At 39.6% G+C, this 14153-nt stretch overlaps 1 protein-coding gene across 2 annotated transcripts in view; it reads right to left on the bottom strand.

Annotated features, from left to right (window-relative positions):
- The window catches only part of MNAT1 (MNAT1 component of CDK activating kinase), a 117877-nt gene that overhangs the window by 85308 nt on the left and 18416 nt on the right, over positions 1 to 14153 (bottom strand). The window contains exon 1 of one of the 2 annotated variants that reach the window (XM_053980323.1): positions 1935 to 2029. The exons of the other annotated variant lie outside the window; for it this stretch is intronic. Coding sequence (XP_053836298.1) covers positions 1935 to 2002 — 68 coding nt within the window. The 5' untranslated portion in view covers positions 2003 to 2029. Of the gene's footprint in view, positions 1 to 1934; positions 2030 to 14153 lie in introns of those variants that run through there. 2 annotated transcript variants of the gene reach the window in all.

Raw genomic sequence — 14153 nt, 5'->3', positions numbered from 1 at the left:
CCCTGCCTCCTTTTTCCTAAGTTATAGAATAAGGAGTTAAGAGACAGAACTCAGCAGGTGGATCCAAGTGCAGGTGTTTGTATTGTTTTTTTATCACACTATTGCCTAAGGACCAACAGAACAGAGGCTCCATGTGCAGGATATTATTCACAGACAGTAGCACCTGAAACTACTTCACTCCCCACTTCCCTTAATCAAAGACACTTCAAGTTTGCACAGGACTTGACTATGGAAAAAATCCCTCCTTGGAAAAGCACTTCATACAAGTGCTTCAATGCCTTCCCCAACTGAAAGCACTGTTTCTAAGGCTGCAAAATAGCTTTCCATACATAAAAAGATGAGTCAACACCTCACTATGGGAATCCCACATCAGGTGATTGCATTCTCACTCACTCGTGCACATCCACCCTTATATTTATTTGGAGATAATTCCTTCTGAATTCAAAAGGGGCTGTATGGGACAAGTCAAGGGCAGAGCTGGACTCAGTACACATCCTGCCTCCTCTCCCATCTCCAGACAGATTTAACACACACAGATCCCAAGCTTCCTTCCAAACAGATCTGTCATCCTTGCCCCCACAAACAGCAGCCACTCTGCCACCAATGACAATGTTGGTCACACACTTCCATCTGATTCTTGAGGAAGGGAAAAAAGCCCTTTTCCCAACCCTGCTCCAAGGAATTCCCTTTGGTTTCATGCGGACCACTAATGTCAGAGCGTGTGTCATCACCACAAAGGCACACTGTTACAAAGGTGGATTTAATTAATTCTTTCACATCTTGAAATAAAGATTTCAAAATGTGACTTGAAAAAAATTACCTTGCACTGTAAAATTTAAAAATACATTTCTTTTTCACTCGGATTATTCAGTTAGCTAGTTATTAAAGATATGTAGCAATTTCTGTGACTTCACCAAAGTCACAGAAACTCATTCAATAGCACAGAGGGACACCCCAACACCACAACTGGTATTAGAGAGCTCCTCATGGCACATAAACCACATCATTTCAGGAGATTCTTCCATTTCTTTCCAAGTCCAGCTCTTCCCCACTGGCCTTACTGTAAGGACAGCTGACTGTGGAAGCAGGACACCATTCTGTACATCTTTCATTGGCCAACACATTACATGTGGCTTTCTCCAAATGAGCAAAGCACCAAAGCACCTGCTTAACTCACCTTCAAATCAGGGCCAAAACAGATGGCACTGTGTTTTCTTAAATGAGGAGCCTTAAAGAGGCAATTTTGCATTTGCATGCGTATTATGTATGCAGATATGCTACATATATAAAGTAATGATGACAAATGTTCTTATTTTAAAAAATCCCATCTATACATTTGTTCAATTCTGAGTTTGTCTGAAGACTACAAATTCACATGAGAGCTAAACTAAAGGTGTGATGTTGCTGCTTCTCCACAACAAGATTGCACGTTCTCTGCAATCTGTATTCTACTTCACACACTCACTAAAACATTTTGTTTTGGATTTGATTTTGTATCTTGAGAACATGTGATCAGGATGAAGATATGAACAGAAAATGCCCAAGGACTTACACATGGACATACAACAGGGACAACTATCAGTAATGCCAACCAGGAACAATAAAGTCTCCTGGTCTTTGACACCACGAAACATTAGAACGCTCATTTTCATTTCATGCACAGAGGTTTTATCTGTTGCTCTTCTCTTTAATCCCCATGAAATATTAAACCAAAGTCCCAGTCTCTGAGCAGTCTAAAACACCACATTTTGGGGAGAAACAAACAATAAAACATTTACATGGTTTGGCACCATCAATGCACAAACAGCACTACAGGCCCTCATGTTCAAGGACTTCAGCATGGTACTAAAAATGCTTTTGGTACATTGCAGAAAACAAGCAGAGGTTCCTCCCCAGAAAGCTGTTAAGATATTTATCAACTAAATTACACTGACTGGGAACTGAGTGTTTGTTTTGGACAGAGTGTCTTCAAAGGGTACAGGATTTGTGCCCAATCCTGCATTCTTCACACATGCACACATTCACTTCATGCAGGGATGATGGCAGACCAGGAATCAACCCTCTGGGACACTGAAGGATGAAAATGGCTCACAACATTAGCATAGCTTGATGGTGCTGCTCGCTTTTTTAGCTTGGCTGGCAAGGGAGCAAAAAAACAGATTAAAGGAACAGCTATTTTCACAAGCAGGAACACAAGATATTCCCTCAAAATTTTAGATTCTGCTAAGCATTACAAAAATTTGCAGAACTTTAGATATGCAGCCATTAATTATTTCAGTAAAAAAAAATATATATGGCTTTTGCTGTTGACTAAGAGTATTACAGAATGAGTTACTACCCTTCTTTACAAAGCCTATTTTTGGTAGATAGATTCATTACACAATATCAAATACTTAGAATTTTTAAGCCCCTCTTTCTTCAGCTTTTAGAAGCAAGATGTTTCTGTTATTTAAAGTAACAAAATAAATTATCCTCTCTCCTATGGAAGAAACAGTTTTGATTAAAAAATAATAATACAGTCTTCAATACATAGCCAAGACTTGAGCTACAAACAAGAGGAGTGGAAAGAATCAGCAAAAATGATGTGTTTTCACTTGTTCCTCAATTTCGATGTCAGAGGGAAATTTACTTATAGAAGTGGAATGACTTGATTTATGGGGAAGGAATATTAAAAAACAGAAAACACACACATGAGAAAGCTTACAGAATGTCATCTAGTTTTTTAAATCAAAGATGCTTCTAGAAACATTCCTGGGCTTCTTGGATTAGACAATTTGATATTCTCAAGCAGTGATTCTTGAACTGAGGCAAGAACAGCCCAGTCTGGGGAGAGCAGCTGTCAAACCTGTTTATTTCACAACTTTCAGTACATTTAACAAGTCGCAGTGGTTTCTGCTACGTAGCCAAGAGCTCATCAACGATTTGCAGCTGGCCACTGCAGCTTTATTTTCTGTGCTGATGGACTCAGACACAGCCTAGAAGGCAGGTTCTTCCTGGAGTCTGCAGCAACCATGACCTCTCTGATCCAAAAGAGTCAAAAGAACCCAGCTAAAGCCATTTTTTCATGTTACAGGATAGGGACCAAAAGCAAGAGGAAAGAGAAGCATGACCTCAGTGACATCAAACACTTCTGAGAGCCTCAGAATAAAGGAGCTTAAGAGATCAATAGGGAGTTAGGGATAAAAATCAGTCTTTTCTTTTTCACACCTCAGCTTCAGGAATCCATAAATCCTTATTCAAGTATTTGCAGTAGCTGCTGCCTATGGTTTTTGGGCCATCTCTTCCCTGACTGCCAAATACAGGAGGGAGTTGGGAGGTGATACCAATTACTCTCGCTCTCAGTCCTGTCCAGATTCTGTTAAGCTCTATCAGTGGGGATTTTGCTGTCCTTACCTTGTGAGGAGACAACTTCAGAATGCTCTCAAAACTTTATTTGGCCAAAAAACCCACACAATGGGTCTTGTCTTCAACTAGTAAATAAACAGGTCTCACAGGCAGCCCACGTGCCATGCAGAGACTACAGCTCATCATGGCAACAGCTTTCAGGCAGGAAGCACAACTCTATCAGATTCAGATGGGAAGTGCTCAATTCAGGCGAGAATTTTGGGGTTTTAAACACTGCTGATAAGCTATCTGCAGTCATCTGCAGCTCCCTTCTCTTCAGTCCAGTCACACACATTGTGACACAAAATCACAGAGATTGCTTCGCTAACATTTCATTTTTCTCAAAAGTATCAGGATTCCAGAGAGCTGATCTGAACTCCCTCCTTTAAGTAACAAAGCAAAAGAGACTCTGGTGCTCTGCCTATATCTGTGTTATGTCAATTCTCAGCATCATCTGCCAAGCTTCTGAGAACACAATCCTCCTTCTCGACTGTTTATATCTTTTGGGAAAAGGATGCACGCACACCACTTCTGTTTCATTTTTGTTTTGTCAGACAATTTCTGCTCCATATTGCAGAAAAGAGGAGGTTAAATGAGCCCAGACATCTCAAAGATTTAGGAGACATTCAGGCACAGTTAACCCTATTTTCCAAACTCCCATGTACATACTCTGCTATACAGACCAGTTCATCTCAGCTGCACCAGAAATAAAGCAGACCAGGTAGTGGCTGAATAACAGCCTTGACTGACTGGCATTTCAAAAGAAAAAAAAAGACATACTGAGTCAATTAATAAAAAACATTTCCACCACCCATTGTGTTTCAACATCTCTATTACAAAAACATTTCAAGGGGCTTGGACCTGACAAGAGAATTTCCAGCAAGCTAAAACTTAAATCACTTTTATCCAGTAGAGATGAGCCTTACTTTTTTTCCCTAAAGAAAAAAAAAAAAATAGAGATGCTTTTATGTTATTAATTCTCAATAGTATAGAAAAAATGTTTTTATGGGTATTTAAATAAAAGTGGTTCTTTCTGACACAGTGCTGCTTAGTCAATTAAGGACACAATCAGAAAAACATGTCTTACAGCACCATTCTGCCAGTTTGGTCAAACAACAGGCCAGTACTTGACAGGCCAATTCTTAACACTTCAAGAGCAGCTGTGTGGCATTGAGAAATAAGTGCTTTCACAATGACTAGGCACACCAAAACCGACCCAGAATTTACTCAGTGTACCAGAACAACTACTCCAAATCCATTATGGTCTACTGGGCAAACACATGCACTAAAATAATAATTCAACTGTGTCAATAACCTTTTTTATTATGCTTTATTTTCCTTCAGTGAGAACTTTGCAAGTTTTCAGAGTTCTCAACAAATATCAAATTAAATAGTTTATCAGGATCAACAGCTGCCCACAGCACACCTGAACTAAAGTCACAATTACGAAACCTCCCAAGTCTGACCAAACTGCCGAAACTGCACTTTCTTAGACACAATCCAGCTCAACGTCACCCATTGTCTCACAAGACAAACACACTTGTCATTAACAAGTGTGAGATCTCACACCAGACTCCACCTGAGATATGTTGCTCCCTTCTCCCTCCATATCCATTTCTTACTTCATGAGAAAGTCCTGCACCATGGTGTGGGCTGAGCTGCCCCCAGCGCTGACAGGTCTTGCTAACCCAAGTACTCAGAGCATTCTCTTACTCCATCACACCAAACACATACATAAACCAGAAATCACATGGGGAAAAAACTAAAACATAGACAACAAAAAATAAACACTTGGGGGTCCCAAAATAGTCACAACAGATCTTTTACTTGAAATCTTTTACTGAAACAAGACTTCTACCTTCTGTCCTGTATTTTCAACACATTTTAACAGTGCAACAACAGCATGTGGGAACAAGACAAGGAAATGTGGCTTTACGGTAAAAGGGGAAAAACATTAAAAGGTATTTGTGGCATGATGGGATATCCTGACCACATTACTGAGGGCTTGTCACGAGACACTCCCATATTTCATGTCTAATCTCAGAGTAAGAAGATAAAATTGATAAGACACATCTGTCAGAGAGCCAGACATATGATCAAGGTCTTCCAAAATACATTGGGGTCCCAATGGGAAACATGCAAGGCTTTAAAGATCTTCAAAAATCAAAATCTTGACCCATCTTTCACAAAGATACTGTTGAGTGATCTACAAATGCTGGCGCATCTCTCCTGGCTATTGGGAGGAACCAAGCCAAATTCCTGCCAAGAGCAGAGACTTGTGTTTGACTCGAAGCATGAAAAGTACACAGTCCAGTTTCCTCAAGCTATTCAAATACAGAGACAGTGTGGGTGTATGTACACACAATTAAAAACAACTGAAAAAACAGCCTGGTGGAGCAATCACCCATGTCCTGGATAGCTCTGAAATCCCTATCAGTGCTCAAAAAACAAAGTGTAACAAAGTGATGTCCTCCCTACCACTAAACTTGCTTGGTATGAAGTGACTGATAGAACAAGTTGCCATGACCAAGTGGGAGCTCCTGCATAAATCTTGGTTTATGATACAATAAAACCAACTGTTTCTTTTTATTTAATTACAAATGAAGGGCCAAACTCAAAGGTTAAGACATCATCTGCCATTCTGATAAGCAGCAGAAGTCCCAACAACCCTGAGTTTATATATTCAGCTTTGGAACACCAGAAATGCATCCCTATATGTTAAGTCAGCACCAATGCCAGAGAAGTTGCTGTAACCTGCACTGCTGTGCACTGTCCTTCCCCTGCTGTCCTCTCCCACAAGCCAGGATAACATTTGTGCAGCCACACAGTTCTTTTTTGGGTTATTTTTCATCCAGATAAACTCTCCCATTGGATGTACCACACAGTCAGGTTACAGTTTGAACAAGATCCCTGAACTAAGATCCCAGCGATTTCCACTGGGTGGAAGGGCATAAAAAGCTGTTCTTCTCTTCCCAGCCTCTGAATCAACAGCACACAATGCTGTTTATTACAATTTCTCCTTCCCTTCTCTAAAGCTTTTGGAGCATACTCAGCTAGTTTATCTTGATCCAAAAGTATAAGGAGAAAAAAAAAGACCCAAAAAGTGTCCATCATTATTTCAGGGTACCCTACAAGTTGTTTGATCAACACACCTCTAAAAAGCTAAGTAAATGAACAGTTAAAACACAAGCAATTCAATAATACATGGGGTAGCAGACAGAGGGTAAATAGTATTTTTTAGCATTACTAAAAATAAGACAGCCAAAAGACCATGAAAAATTATTTCAGAATACTTTACACAAAGCACGCAAGATTACTTTACAGCCATGTCCTTCCACAACAGAAACAGAAGGCAACACAACTGAAAAAAATTAATTCACACATTTGAAACTGATCACAAAGTCACTGGGAGCTCATCACTTAAAGAGCACCAAGTAGAGAAAGTGACAGCCCTATACCAATTAAATATCACCTCATGGTCCCCCCCTGCATGTGGTGCAGTCAGGAAATGGCACATGGAACCCAAGGTGGCAGCAGAAGAGCTGCTGGTGTTTGAAAGTCACCAGCAGGATGTGAGGTTTAACTTGAGATGACAAGTGTGGTTCTGATCAATCACACTCAAAATAGATGAGCTCATCCTATAAATGCACAAAAAGGCAACTAGATAACCACAAGATTAGGAATATTGGCTTTTCAGGAAAAACAGCAGAAAAAGCTACTGAACTATAAGAATTCCAACCAATAGAGTAAAACTTCATACTGGAAAGTGTATTTCTCATCAGTCACAACAGCAGGGGTCTGGAATCAGAATCAACAGGAGTTACAGGACAAAAAAATAGTTTAAAAATTAAAATTATTTTGTTTTAAAAAGTTTTGTAGTGTTAACAAGAGGAGGATTTGATGACCTGATAGTCTTCAATAGGTAACCAGATTTGGTAAATAAGATGTCTCCAGTCTTATGTACGGTCCTGGTTATGGGCTCTAATGACTGAAAACCTGAAACAGCAATAGCTTAGGAAGAAAAATAAAAAAGGAGAGAGAAAAGCTAAAACTATGAGCATCTTAGAATATCTGGGCTATGCTTGTCTTCCTTTAAAATTTTTTTCAGTATTCAATCATCTGCTCCTTCTGCTCATAACACTAATCACTCTCAGCCATCAGTCTAAAGCAGTCTTCCAAATTCAACAGAGATTAATATTCTTCTATCAAAAAGCAAGTCATTTATCTTATCTGGCATAACCCATAATACATATATGTCAGAGACCCAAAATTGATTCACGTGGATCAATTTTTTTGCATTGTGTAAAAAGAAAATATAAAATCCCACCATTCTGCTTGTCCTTAATAGCCAATACAACACACAGAAGAAACTGGAGTAAGAATCCCCAGCAATTTGTTATGGAGATATATTCTACTAGCATGTAAAAAATCCTTTCTGCAGCAAAAGGTGGTGACTCAACAAATCATCCTTCCCTCCTCTCCAGTCCAACACAGCCTCAGGGAACCAAGTGCTTTTCAAGGCTGCTGCCTTTTCAGTGAGACCAAAAGCACCAGTAGCCTTTGAATACTTTAAGGACTCAGTAGTATTTTTGCTGTTAAGATCACATGGCTTTTCTGGTTACCTACTAAAATTACCTATTAATGTAGGTAATTTTACATCATATCACAATTCCCTACTGAAATTTCAGTTGATTAGAACATTATTTATTCCCTGCCTTAAAGCACCATTTAGAATGATTTGCTAAATCTCTGTTGGCTTTTCTATTGCAATTTGAATAGCTGGACGTCAGAGAAGGAAGAATGATCTCTATGAACTCCTTTAATACCTTACAGAGCAGAGCCCAAATTATTCTGAATGTTAAACTGCAGAATAACAACAGATGCAACTCAGTAACACTTTATTGCCCTCTTTCATCCAAATTCAGACTTAATCCTTCAAGAAATAAGCCTAGGCAAGTATGTTTTAAAAAGAAATGTTTTGGCAATTCTACTTTCTTTTTTTAACCTGAAGAAAGCTAAAGGAGATGCAAAGAACGAACCCAAAATCAAGTAAAGCATTTCCTATTGCAATGGGTGTCTCATTTAGGAGTGGCTGTGCTACCTTGTGCCAGAAGCTCATTTACATCACATCACCTCCCAGCACCTTTGATCCACTGATGATCTTTAGCATCACAGGCACCTTCCCAGGCTCTGCACCTGCACTCCCTGAAACTGCACCACTGACAAACACAAGTTCCCCAAATTGCAGGTTTAGCTTTCATTTCTGTAGCCAAACAGATCTTTATTGCACTTTCTTTAAATGCTTCTTTCTCTCCCTAATCTTAATTTTCCCCATGGTAAGTGCAAGGACAATATTCATTAGAAAACCCCACAGCAGCAATTCCGTTTTCCCGCCTCCCTGGTCTCATTTGGGAATCTCCCACTTCCTACCAATTTTTAAGGGTCATTCCTCACTTCATTTTCACATAATCCCCAAACAACCATTATCACATCTTTTCTCAGCATGAGATAAAATATAGACTGTGCTTCATAAACAGTGGAGACCTTAAGATTACATTCTTGGTGGGACACAGCATGATAAACATTTCAGGGATGTCTTGAAATACCCTACAATATACAACACGTGACCAGTGAAACTAATCTCAAAATAAGTATATTCTGACTTATTAGAAACAAAAAAAAGAAAAAGGAAAAACACACCAAAATCTCCTTCCCCCATCCCACCCTGGTCATTGAGCAGGTCAGGTTTCAATTTCCTTTTTAAGGGTGGCAGAAATCCTGACCTACTCAAAGCATGGTAGAGAACTTTTTTTTTTTTTTTTTTTTTTTTTTGCATTTTAAATTTAATAATTCCAAAAAATGCTTTTTCCTCAAGCTCAAAAATAAATGGCAACTGCTATTCTAGTGCATTAAACCACTCGGTGAATGTCATGCAAACTTTTTGAAGCTAAATTGTAAGGTCATATTCAATGCAGCTACTTTTAGGTATTAAAAATAAGGAGAACATGTCAGGCTTTCATTACCTGTGCTGGCATCTTAATCATTTCCTACAGATTGTGGGGAATAAAAACCCAGCCCTACTCCAGTGAAGTTGGAGGGAGCTTCACAGATTATCAAACACAAAGTACAAAGTGAGCAAACACATTACTCACCATTGCAAAGATGTAACACAAGCTGTTCTCTCAGAGTTGCAGCACGTTTCAAAGAATATTATCACTGTGAAAATTTGTGATGCAAGTTTATTCCTTCAGTGTTTGTTAGTAGGAAAAGCAACGAGGAGAATCAGTTGCACAGAGGGAGCAAGAAGCGAGACAACTCGTATTGAGGGAAGATCAAAAAGATGAAAGCAGAAAAGTTTTAACAAAATACATTCTGTTCTTGTTAGTATTTCTCTCAGTACCCATTCTGCCACAAACCACACAAAGCAGAACACCCCAGTGAAGTTACTCAGCAGAGGATGCAGACGCTGGGACAAGAGGGAGGAGGACACACAGCTGCCTCCCCACACTGGTGAGATGATCATGACCAAATTGTTGTCAAATGATTTGAAGTCAGATAAATATCCACAAATCTGTTCTTCATTATGTGAAGTTCCCCCCATGTACAGCAAATTCAGAGTACAGGCTGTTGGGATTTTGTGTGTGGCTTGTTTTTATGTGTGGAAACAGGCTAGAAGAGTGTTTTTGAATGCATGTTTTAGCATAAACCCCACCTGCCACCTTCTGTGGCACCGGTCTAACTTACTCATTTTGCAGAGTATTTTTGTTCATTCCTATCTCTGTGTAATGTTAGTGGGAAAGACAAGAGTTCTCCATTTCCATTCACTACTTCAGCTGTAAATATCACACAGAACCAAACCCCAGCATTATCCATGGCTACATCCATATGCTTTGTGCCACCAGAGCCCACTACTCCCCCTGATTAACTAAAGAGCCATTGAAAACAAGTAAGGAAAAGGAAATCTGGCCCAAGATTCAGATGATCAGTTCCAGACAATATTTGAGCTGATCTGTTTTATCCAAACATCAGCTGAGGAGCACTCCACAATGCTGCATGTTCTCTCATAATAAACCACACTGCTCCATAATTATACAGGATCCTTGCACATATTCAAAAGCAGCATTTATTTAGGCTCACAACTGTATTAAAGGTCATGTGTAAAGAACATTGTTCCTGGCCTGAGAAAGTGTGTATAGTATTTTCCCTATCCATATAAATCACATACAATAAATGCTTGATATTATCTAGTGCCACTAAAGCAGTCAAATTAAAACAAATCAGGGGAGAACACCTCTGAGCACACATCTCTAGGAAGTTTGAAAAATAGGATTTCGTGCTTTTTATATGCTCCTAGTCTCAATCAAATTGTAAGCTGTACACAATAATGAAACGGATTTTTTCACAATCACCCACTCAAATAATAAAAATTAAAAACCAATGCATCTATTTTACGCATGATTTTTTGATTCTACAGATCCTTCCAGAACACAATAGCCACTAGCAAAATCCATGATGACCAACAACTGGGAGACCCAGTGAAGACACAAAATAAAGCAAAGGATGAGTTTTTCAGAAAGCAATGACCCCTCCAATCCCTGACATCTTGGGGTGCCCATGTAAAACTGCCCACCTCTTTCTTATCAAAGCAAGCTGCACATGTGCAAAATATTTAATTCTCTCTATCCAAAAACTAATCTCTAAGGAGATACCACACTGAAAATCTACTCTCATCATTTTATGATGCTATTTTATATTCCTGCTATTTATAACACATTTTTGTTAATTTCTCTAAAGCTCTCAGATTCCCGTGAACGTCAGCTACTTCCTTAACTTTCAATTTTTAAAGGGCAATTCATACAGCTCCCACCCCCTAAAACCACATGCAACACTTTGGAGAGATGTGCAATGCATTCCATAGTTTACCAGCATTTTCTCCAAGAAAAATTAGGATGTTATAGAAAAGTGATCAGCTTCTCCACTCTCACAAAGCACATAAGCCAAGTTTACTAGTAAAAATAGAACAAAAGGGATCCAAAGATAAGGAAAAGATGGATTGCTTGTAGATACTGAAGATTGCACCCTGGCTATTGCACACAACAATTAAAGCCTCAAAAGAATCCAGTTAGGGACACAGGCTGTGGTCCAAGAGTCACAGTGCCGTTGTGCAACTCAGGTACCTGAAAAGCAACTACAGCTCTACTGAAAAAGCCATTTACAGCCTACCCAGGGCAGAAAACACCATAGTGGGTGTTTTACTTGGAAAACCCTGTAAAACGAGTTTGGTGAGACCCACTGCAGCACAACCTGAATCCAATGAACAAAGTTAACCAGTTTAACAAAATTCTCCCGTGAAAAAACACGCTACAGTTGGTCATGGAAATCAGAAAGATCAGGCCACATTCCCAAGATGACTGAACCCAACAGAGAAAGAACTGCCCTGTCTGTACAGGTGAAGTAGAAACTGGGCCAGGGGGATGTCAGCCTCAAAACTGGACCCATCAGCACACTTTAATGAGCTTGCAGACAAGTATTGCCCAGGTCACTAGAAATAAATAAATGTGTAAATTAATTCAGTGATCCTGGGGACATAATATTCTTTCCCCTCCTTTCAGGAGGCATTTCAATGGCTCTGTATGCTTAGTGCCATATCTTGACTGCTACAACATGCTGAGCCTTCAAAACCATCTTGTATTAAAAAATAGAATACATGACTCAGATGGTTTAAAGACATAGATGCTTACTCAAAAAAAATACTCCACCCCAAAATATCACCTTAACAGCAATATATATTAACACCTTAACAGCTTCCAGAACTGACAAGTACTTGTGTGCAAAACTTCCAAGTGACAGAACTGAGATATGTGTGAAACACTGGGGTTTCTACAGAAATCAATATTATTAAAGACTGTAAAGAAACTTCCTTGCTGACCAGCCCTTAAGTAATTTTAAGGCAAGGGAATGCCAAGATGATCAATTTTCACCTTTTATCTGAAAGTGTTCTCATGGAACAAAGACTCTCCCCCACAAAGGAGTATTTCCTGCTGGTCATTCCCTTTTATCTGGTTGCTGAAGACCTTGACAATACTGATTGGAGCACTCTCACTTCTCAGGGCAGCTGCACTTAAACCACACAGATACAATCACACTCCACTGCTGCCCAGGCCATACAGGTGGAATTAAATCTCAGTCAAATTCTCATAGGCTTTAAATGATAAACTGTTAAAACTGTGGGAACGTGCACAGTGGAGGCAGCTTAAACATAATACAGTTTAATTGCATAAAGATGTGAATGCACTAATAAGATAATATATGTTTAAATTCTGCTAGTGAGGCAGCAATTGTCACTCTGAGCACAAGGTCTGACAGTTCAAATTGTCACCAGCACCTGCCTCACAGCACTGAACAGTGAAAGACAAACCCATGTGATTTCTGCTCAGCAGCTTTTATCAAAACCAGATTCAAGTGGGTCTATTAAATGGCCAGGCCAAAAGAGTTTCTTTGGTTTTGACAATATACAATTAAGTCACTTTTCACATGCCCAAAATATCCATTTAACAGGCATGTTAACACTCAAGACTTCATCATTGATAAGCTAAAGATGTGTGGCTGAACAACAGCTCACAGCTTGTACATTCTCAGACTTAGCATGTCAAAATGTGACTATATTCAGGTCTATTTTACTATGAAAAAAATGGCCTAATCCTTCAGTCAGGGACTACTTGGAGAGGTGAACTGGCTTTGAGGCACTCTGGGAATTGAGGTCTCAAGGAAGAAGGGGAAACAAACCCTCACTATTTGGTGGGCTTCAAGGAGGTCCTGGATTCAGCTCCATATACTTATTTGAACAGTCTCACAGGTATCACCAGTAAACAAAAAGCCTGTTCATTACTGTTTGCAAGACTAGGCCCCTCAAGACAATGGCCTACTGAAAGCAAACAAAAAATCCCCTACACAGAAAGGAGAAAAAAAAAAAAAAAAAAAAAAAAGCAGAATACAGACACTTGAGAAAACACTTATTACATGTACTGGATAAATCCCATATAACTGGAGTTTTTGCCTCCCCTAGCAACACTGTGTGGGTCCAAGACGGCCCAACATTCACCTCTGCAAGCAGCCCCAACACTGAGGCCATCCTTATGCCACATATTGTAGAAAACTCACCAGGAACTACTTTTCACTTGTTCTTTGCTACAGACAAATATTCTCCAGTCTTTGTTAAAAAAAAATGCTATAAAAACTAATTATTAAGCCTTAGACTAATATTAGATTACTTAGACTTAGATCACTCAAAAGAAACCTGAACACTCATCCAGAAAAGTGAGAGCCTAAACGTGACATAGAACTTGGCACAACAGACCACAGCCTGCTCTGCTCCACTCCAATACCAGCAATAATCTTTCCACTGCTAAAACCATGAGATTTCTCTTCCTGCTCTGCAGGAATGACTTGTGAACCATCAAATTCACATACAGCAGAAAAGTGAGGACAAGAACTGCATTGCCCAAGGGCTGGCCCAAGACATGGAGTCTTTCACTCCCTGTTCTGGAGTTAGAAGTGTACATATTTGGGCACAGTACTGAAAGTGCAGACACTCACTCCTGGTTGTCCTCCCTGAAGATCACTTTGCTGCAAAGGTCACAGAGCAGAAATGCTTCCTCTGTGTTTCACAGGCTGCTGCTGCCACGTGGGGAAAATGCGTCAAGCCAGTCACTCCCAGAGCATTAAGGAAAACCGGTTACAAGACAATAGCCTTCCTCAGCTCCGAGGAG

The sequence above is a fragment of the Vidua macroura genome, chromosome 6 (genome assembly GCF_024509145.1).
Source record: "Vidua macroura isolate BioBank_ID:100142 chromosome 6, ASM2450914v1, whole genome shotgun sequence".
Lineage (NCBI taxonomy): Eukaryota > Metazoa > Chordata > Aves > Passeriformes > Viduidae > Vidua > Vidua macroura.
The sequence above is the reverse complement of the archived record's forward strand: the minus strand, read 5'-3'. Positions and strand labels throughout refer to the sequence as shown.